At 42.5% G+C, this 8,612-nt stretch overlaps 1 protein-coding gene across 1 annotated transcript in view; it reads left to right on the top strand.

Annotated features, from left to right (window-relative positions):
- col9a1a (collagen, type IX, alpha 1a) overlaps positions 1-8,612 on the top strand; it is a 39,923-nt gene that overhangs the window by 3,041 nt on the left and 28,270 nt on the right. The window contains exons 3-7 of the mRNA XM_074631244.1: positions 180-218; positions 310-372; positions 2,210-2,263; positions 2,464-2,499; positions 2,990-3,013. Of these exons, the coding sequence (XP_074487345.1) occupies positions 180-218; positions 310-372; positions 2,210-2,263; positions 2,464-2,499; positions 2,990-3,013 (216 nt within the window). The remainder of the gene's footprint in view (positions 1-179; positions 219-309; positions 373-2,209; positions 2,264-2,463; positions 2,500-2,989; positions 3,014-8,612) is intronic.

Below are 8,612 nucleotides of genomic sequence, written 5' to 3'. Positions count from 1 at the left end.
ATTTAACATGCCAGGTAAGAAGAACCCTTAAATATACACAGAAAACACACACAAATGGACCCGATGGTGTCCTCAACGGCAGCTAACGCCCTGTGCAAGAAGGAAAGTCTTCCACTTTCTAAACCTAATTTGAATTGAATTCTTTCCCTCATGTGAACATGTTCTTCTTTCATCTTCAGGGCGACAGAGGAGAAGACTCCACGGTGGACGGCGGACCAGTGAGTCAACCTTTAATTGCTCTTTCTGTTTTACGGACGCTGCTGACGAAGCCAAATCAAAGTTTAACGTGAGGTGAACTTGTGCTTCCAGGGCGCTGACGGTGATAACGGCGCTGACGGAGCTGCAGGAGCTGCAGGCCTTCCAGGAGCAGATGTAAGTGAAACTACACGTCGGCAGGTTTGTGGTTGTGGCCGGTCGAGTGTTCGTGGGCTCATCTCTTCTCAAGAAACAACAGATTGAGTTGAGCTCAGTTGAAGCTGCTTTAATCCAGCAGATGAGAGTCTTTCTCTACTCTGCAGGTTAAACTCCTCCAACAACAGGATGTATTGAATCTCTGTATAAGATCTGAGCTGTTCAGATCTGCTGCTGTGGGAGCAGCTTGTTTTGGCTTCCACTGAGTGAACGTTCCCTGAATAAATCAATCTGGCTATTTAGGGGAGAGTCTGGGAGTCGCTTCCCGACAGAAACAGGGCTCTGTTTGTGTGGGATGGAGGATGGAGGGGTGTGCAGAGAGAGGAGCGTACGCTGGGAGGAACGCTGCTGCAGAATGGACTCAGTGTGTTCGCTGTCCGCTGTGGTGACGGTGCTGAGAACAGATGGGCAGATTCAGAGCTTCATGTGGATTGAAACTTGAGAAGAAGCACCAAAATTTGTACCAAGTTTCAGTAACCATACTTTGAGGGAAGAGGCGGAGAGAGTTTCTACCATAGACGTATATACGTAGACGCCGCATTGAACGCTTCAGTCCGTCGCAGCGATACATCAACGTGGGCGCCATATTGGCCCTGTCCAGACTGGTCTGTAACCCTCTACTAGTGAACGGGGGAGCTGCCGTTTCTCTGGATTAAAAGCACCATAATAACTACATTTCTTGACCGGTTTCAACCAGCCGTTATCATATTAAAGGGAAACGTTATAATTGGGGACTCGACCAAGATCCCGGACGAGCCCCCAATTGTTACGTTCCCCCGTTTAGGGTCCAGGGGATGGAGGAGGCAACAAGAAATGTTTACCCAGGAAGGAGAGGGACTGGCAATGGATGTGTGTAAACAATAATTATACAATTTATTAACAATAAATATTTTTATCTATAAATAAATCGATTTTATCGTATTTTATAGTATTTTATCATATCTTATTGTATTTTATGGTATGGTATGGTATTTTATCGTATTGTAGCATAGTGTAGCGTAGCGTAGTGTACCGTAGCGTATCATATCGTATCGTATCGTATCGTATCGTATTTTATCTTATGGTATGGTATAATTTTTTATCGTATCGTATCGTATTTTATGGTATCATTTCGTATCATATCGTATTGTTGCGTAGCGTATCGTATCCTAACGTATTTTATCATATCGTATCGTAGCGTATCGTACCATAAAGTATTTTATCATATCGTAGCGTAGCGTAGCGTATCGTATCGTACCGTATCGTAGCGTAGCGTATCGTAACGTATTTTATCATATCGTATCGTAGCGTATCGTATCGTAGCGTAGCGTAGCGTATCGTAACGTATTTTATCATATCGTATCGTATCGTATCGTAGCGTATCGTATCGTAGCGTAGTGTATCGTAGCGTAGTGTATCCAGAGGGAAATTGCTGTGCAGCAGTTGCAACACAAAGTGGGAGTGCAAATATAAAGAGTTTAAGATAGCAATAAGGTCAACGAGTTATCTTATTCAACTGCAGGCCGGGATCTGTCCAACATGGTGTTAGTTTCTCTCTAATACAGAATAACATTAACATGTGTGAAGTAAGACGTCAGAGTCTGCATATTTAGAGATTAATAAACAGAGAAGATCATGTAAGAGAGGTGAACAGCGTCACAACTTGGACTTGAATCTCTGTTAACAATGATCTTATTATTATTATCAGAATTATTAACTTGAAACTTTCTTAATTCTACAACAATTGTAACCTATTTTATCAGTGTTCCTCATGATGTGGTTTTTAAGTCTTTTAAAGGATGCTGTGTCGTCTCTGCAGGGACCCGTCGGACCTCCTGGAGATTCAGGCACAATCGGCCTCAAAGGACCAAAAGTACGTTTATTATCACTACAGTTTAGTAATCTAATCTTTCTGTTGAAACGTGAGCGCTAATTCTGAAATGCAAATCTTTTTCTAAGGCCAAACTTCTGAGCATCTATATATATATATATATATATATATATACACAGTATAAGTATACTGTATGTATATTGTTCTTCCCTGTTGTACTCTGATATTTCTGTTGTTTTCAGGGAGATATTGGAGCACGTGGACCTTCCGGAGAGCCCGTAAGTACAAATATTAACCTGAATTACATTTATGTTTTAACAACACCCATATGAAATACATCGGTAGGGCAGATTTTGTACAAAACTGTGTGAGAGTTGTGTAAATATTTGCTACATAATTAAGGATCAAATGTAGAATAATATAATTTGTATTGATTATAAACAGCGAAGTGAATCTGAAGAAAAACTGCATCAGTCTTTGTTACATAATTCTGTTTATAAAACTGCTGAACTCTATATTAGTAATTATTTTATCTCAAGCAACACTTACATTTTGTTTTAAATAATAAGTGCATATTATTACAGCTGGTTTAAATCACTATGTGAAGTTGTTAAGTTATACACTGAATGTATTCACACAATCAGTAAAATCAAATAAATAGACTGCATTTATCTCCCTATCTGAGCCCAAACAACATTTTATTGATTGATTTCTGCTGATCGATCAGCCTCAGTCTGACTCTGTCAATCTATGATTTCTCTCTGACAGGGTGTCGGACCTGATGGGCTGGATGTGAGTAAATATACTATATATAATATCACACATTATACACTGTCAGGGTTAACATATCGGTGTGGGTGAGTTAAACACGGTGGTTACCGGTTAACTCTAAAAGCCTGTTGATATTATCCTGCCAGCGGAGATACTGCAGGTAGAGCAGCATTTAGGAGGAAATAAACACGTCACCTCCTACAGAAGTAATAAATATGTGTCGTTTTTGTGAGCTTTAATTCACACAGTAAGAATACCCCTACCTTTTATTGTAACGTAGTCTAATTTTTGCCGTGGAAATTAAATTTTTTTAAAACAAGAATCTACATTGTGGGACAGATTAAGTGTCAGTATTGAGACACTGACATTAGTTCTTTCATCTAACTATAAAGCAAGTAGGAATCTCCGTCTATCCTTCGCATTGATCCGCTCATTTAATGGACTTCACACTCTGCGGGCGTGTTGCCGGGGACCTCGGGGAGTGCTTAGTCAAATTTGGTGCAATTTGGACACGTGGGCTCTGCAGACTAAGAGGAGCATGTCGTCTGTAGCAGGCCTTTACAGACCGCGGCTCATTGACTGATGGATAAACTAACGGAAGAACCGAAGTCTTCTTCACTTCCTTGGAGTCAACGAGCGATGAGCGGTTCTAGACAACGCTGCAAGCTGCACTTCCTGGGGCCGAGCAATAAGCCCGCCCCGATCGGCCACGCCTGGACGGCCACGCCACGAACGGCAACGCCCCGGATGGCCACGCCACGGACGGCCACGCCACGGACGGCCACGCCACGGACGGCCACGCCACGAACGACAACGCCCCGGACGGCCACACCCGAGACGGCCACGCCGCGGACGGCCACGCCGCGAACGACAGCGCCCCGAACGGCCACGCCACGGACGACAACGCCACGGACGGCCACGCCACGCCACCAGTGATGATGTCACCGTCTACTGACCACACCCACCAGTGATGATGTCACCGTGTACCGACTACTACTTTTTCTGGATTAATGTCAAGTGTCACAACACGTCTATGAACTTCATAAAATATATGAAATATATGTAGAGTAGTTTCTGTGTTTTAGAGGCTTTAGTGCATCAGAGTTGATGTGTTTTAGAGGCTTCAGTGCATCAGAGTTGATGTGTTTTAGAGGCTTCAGTGCATCAGAGTTGATGTGTTTTAGAGGCTGTAGTGCATCAGAGAGTTGATGTGTTTTAGAGGCTTTGGTGCATCAGAGAGTTGATGTGTTTTAGAAGCTTCAGTGCATCAGAGTTGATGTGTTTTGGAGGCTGTAGTGCATCAGAGAGTTGATGTGTTTTAGAGGCTGTAGTGCATCAGAGAGTTGATGTGTTTTAGAGGCTTCAGTGCATCAGAGAGTTGATGTGTTTTAGAGGCTTTAGTGCATCAGAGAGATGATGTGTTTTAGAGGCTTTAGTGCATCAGAGAGATGATGTGTTTTAGAGGCTTTAGTGCATCAGAGAGATGATGTGTTTTAGAGGCTTCAGTGCATCAGAGTTGATGTGTTTTAGAGGCTTTAGTGCATCAGAGCGTTGATGTGTTTTAGAGGCTGTAGTGCATCAGAGAGTTGATGTGTTTTAGAGGCTGTAGTGCATCAGAGAGTTGATGTGTTTTAGAGGCTTCAGTGCATCAGAGTTGATGTGTTTTAGAGGCTTCAGTGCATCAGAGTTGATGTGTTTTAGAGGCTTTAGTGCATCAGAGCGTTGATGTGTTTTAGAGGCTGTAGTGCATCAGAGAGATGATGTGTTTTAGAGGCTTTAGTGCATCAGAGAGTTGATGTGTTTTAGAGGCTTTAATGCATCAGAGAGTTGATGTGTTTTAGAGGCTGTAGTGCATCAGAGAGATGATGTGTTTTAGAGGCTTTAGTGCATCGGAGAGTTGATGTGTTTTAGAGGCTTTAATGCATCAGAGAGTTGATGTGTTTTAGAGGCTGTAGTGCATCAGAGAGATGATGTGTTTTAGAGGCTTTAGTGCATCAGAGAGTTGATGTGTTTTAGAGGCTTTAGTGCATCAGAGCGTTGATGTGTTTTAGAGGCTGTAGTGCATCAGAGAGTTGATGTGTTTTAGAGGCTGTAGTGCATCAGAGAGTTGATGTGTTTTAGAGGCTTCAGTGCGTCAGAGAGTTGATGTGTTTTAGAGGCTTCAGTGCGTCAGAGAGTTGATGTGTTTTAGAGGCTTCAGCGCATCAGAGTTGATGTGTTTTAGAGGCTTCAGTGCATCAGAGAGTTGATGTGTTTTAGAGGCTGTAGTGCATCAGAGAGTTGATGTGTTTTAGAGGCTTTAGTGCATCAGAGTTGATGTGTTTTAGAGGCTTCAGTGCATCAGAAAGTTGATGTGTTTTAGAGGCCGTAGTGCATCAGAGAGTTGATGTGTTTTAGAGGCCGTAGTGCATCAGAGAGTTGATGTGTTTTAGAGGCTGTAGTGCATCAGAGAGTTGATGTGTTTTAGAGGCTTCAGTGCATCAGAGAGTTGATGTGTTTTAGAGGCTGTAGTGCATCAGAGAGATGATGTGTTTTAGAGGCTTTAGTGCATCAGAGAGTTGATGTGTTTTAGAGGCTTTAATGCATCAGAGAGTTGATGTGTTTTAGAGGCTGTAGTGCATCAGAGAGATGATGTGTTTTAGAGGCTTTAGTGCATCAGAGAGTTGATGTGTTTTAGAGGCTTTAGTGCATCAGAGCGTTGATGTGTTTTAGAGGCTGTAGTGCATCAGAGAGTTGATGTGTTTTAGAGGCTGTAGTGCATCAGAGAGTTGATGTGTTTTAGAGGCTTTAGTGCATCAGAGAGTTGATGTGTTTTAGAGGCTTCAGTGCATCAGAGAGTTGATGTGTTTTAGAGGCTTTAGTGCATCAGAGAGTTGATGTGTTTTAGAGGCTGTAGTGCATCAGAGAGTTGATGTGTTTTAGAGGCTGTAGTGCATCAGAGAGTTGATGTGTTTTAGAGGCTGTAGTGCATCAGAGAGTTGATGTGTTTTAGAGGCTTTGGTGCATCAGAGAGTTGATGTGTTTTAGAGGCTTTAGTGCATCAGAGCGTTGATGTGTTTTAGAGGCTGTAGTGCATCAGAGAGTTGATGTGTTTTAGAGGCTGTAGTGCATCAGAGAGTTGATGTGTTTTAGAGGCTTTAGTGCATCAGAGAGTTGATGTGTTTTAGAGGCTTCAGTGCATCAGAGAGTTGATGTGTTTTAGAGGCTTTAGTGCATCAGAGAGTTGATGTGTTATAGAGGCTGTAGTGCATCAGAGAGTTGATGTGTTTTAGAGGCTGTAGTGCATCAGAGAGTTGATGTGTTTTAGAGGCTGTAGTGCATCAGAGAGTTGATGTGTTTTAGAGGCTTTGGTGCATCAGAGAGTTGATGTGTTTTAGAGGCTGTAGTGCATCAGAGAGTTGATGTGTTTTAGAGGCTGTAGTGCATCAGAGAGTTGATGTGTTTTAGAGGCTTTGGTGCATCAGAGAGTTGATGTGTTTTAGAGGCTTTAGTGCATCAGAGCGTTGATGTGTTTTAGAGGCTGTAGTGCATCAGAGAGTTGATGTGTTTTAGAGGCTGTAGTGCATCAGAGAGTTGATGTGTTTTAGAGGCTTTAGTGCATCAGAGAGTTGATGTGTTTTAGAGGCTTCAGTGCATCAGAGAGGTAATGTGTTTTAGAGGCTTTAGTGCATCAGAGAGTTGATGTGTTTTAGAGGCTGTAGTGCATCAGAGAGTTGATGTGTTTTAGAGGCTGTAGTGCATCAGAGAGTTGATGTGTTTTAGAGGCTTCAGTGGGTCAGAGAGTTGATGTGTTTTAGAGGCTTCAGTGCGTCAGAGAGTTGATGTGTTTTAGAGGCTTCAGTGCGTCAGAGTTGATGTGTTTTAGAGGCTTCAGTGCATCAGAGAGTTGATATGTTTTAGAGGCTGTAGTGCATCAGAGAGTTGATGTGTTTTAGAGGCTTCAGTGCATCAGAGAGTTGATGTGTTTTAGAGGTTTTAGAGGCTTCAGTGCATCAGAGAGTTGATGTGTTTTAGAGGCCGTAGTGCATCAGAGAGTTGATGTGTTTTAGAGGCCGTAGTGCATCAGAGAGTTGATGTGTTTTAGAGGCTGTAGTGCATCAGAGAGTTGATGTGTTTTAGAGGCTTCAGTGCATCAGAGAGTTGATGTGTTTTAGAGGTTTTAGAGGCTTCAGTGCATCAGAGAGTTGATGTGTTTTAGAGGCTGTAGTGCATCAGAGAGTTGATGTGTTTTAGAGGCTTTAGTGCATCAGAGAGTTGATGTGTTTTAGAGGTTTTAGAGGCTTTAGTGCATCAGAGAGTTGATGTGTTTTAGAGGCTTTAGTGCATCAGAGAGTTGATGTGTTTTAGAGGCTGTAGTGCATCAGAGAGTTGATGTGTTTTAGAGGCTTCAGTGCATCAGAGAGTTGATGTGTTTTAGAGGCTGTAGTGCATCAGAGAGTTGATGTGTTTTAGAGGCTTTAGTGCATCAGAGTTGATGTGTTTTAGAGGCTTTAGTGCATCAGAGAGTTGATGTGTTTTAGAGGCCGTAGTGCATCAGAGAGTTGATGTGTTTTAGAGGCTGTAGTGCATCAGAGAGTTGATGTGTTTTAGAGGCTTCAGTGCATCAGAGAGTTGATGTGTTTTAGAGGCTTTAGTGCATCAGAGTTGATGTGTTTTAGAGGCTTTAGTGCATCAGAGAGTTGATGTGTTTTAGAGGCCGTAGTGCATCAGAGAGTTGATGTGTTTTAGAGGCTGTAGTGCATCAGAGAGTTGATGTGTTTTAGAGGCTTCAGTGCATCAGAGAGTTGATGTGTTTTAGAGGCTTCAGTGCATCAGAGAGTTGATGTGTTTTAGAGGTTTTAGAGGCTTTAGTGCATCAGAGAGTTGATGTGTTTTAGAGGCTTTAGTGCATCAGAGAGTTGATGTGTTTTAGAGGTTTTAGAGGCTGTAGTGCATCAGAGAGTTGATGTGTTTTAGAGGCTTTAATGCATCAGAGAGTTGATGTGTTTTAGAGGCTGTAGTGCATCAGAGAGTTGATGTGTTTTAGGGGCTTTAGTGCATCAGAGAGTTGATGTGTTTTAGAGGCTTTAGTGCATCAGAGAGTTGATGTGTTTTAGAGGCTGTAGTGCATCAGAGAGTTGATGTGTTTTAGAGGCTTTAGTGCATCAGAGAGTTGATGTGTTTTAGAGGCTTCAGTGCATCAGAGAGTTGATGTGTTTTAGAGGTTTTAGAGGCTTTAGTGCATCAGAGAGTTGATGTGTTTTAGAGGCTTTAGTGCATCAGAGAGTTGATGTGTTTTAGAGGCTTCAGTGCATCAGAGAGTTGATGTGTTTTAGAGGCTGTAGTGCATCAGAGAGTTGATGTGTTTTAGAGGCTGTAGTGCATCAGAGAGTTGATGTGTTTTAGAGGCTTTAGTGCATCAGAGAGATGATGTGTTTTAGAGGCTTTAGTGCATCAGAGAGATGATGTGTTTTAGAGGCTTTAGTGCATCAGAGAGTTGATGTGTTTTAGAGGCTGTAGTGCATCAGAGAGTTGATGTGTTTTAGAGGCTGTAGTGCATCAGAGAGTTGATGTGTTTTAGAGGCTGTAGTGCATCAGAGAGTTGATGTGTTTTAGAGGCTGTAGTGCATCAGAGAGTTGA

Source organism: Sebastes fasciatus, chromosome 3 (assembly GCF_043250625.1).
Source record: "Sebastes fasciatus isolate fSebFas1 chromosome 3, fSebFas1.pri, whole genome shotgun sequence".
NCBI classification, from domain to species: domain Eukaryota; kingdom Metazoa; phylum Chordata; class Actinopteri; order Perciformes; family Sebastidae; genus Sebastes; species Sebastes fasciatus.
Note: the sequence above shows the minus strand (reverse complement) of the source record. Positions and strands in the feature narration are given on the sequence as shown.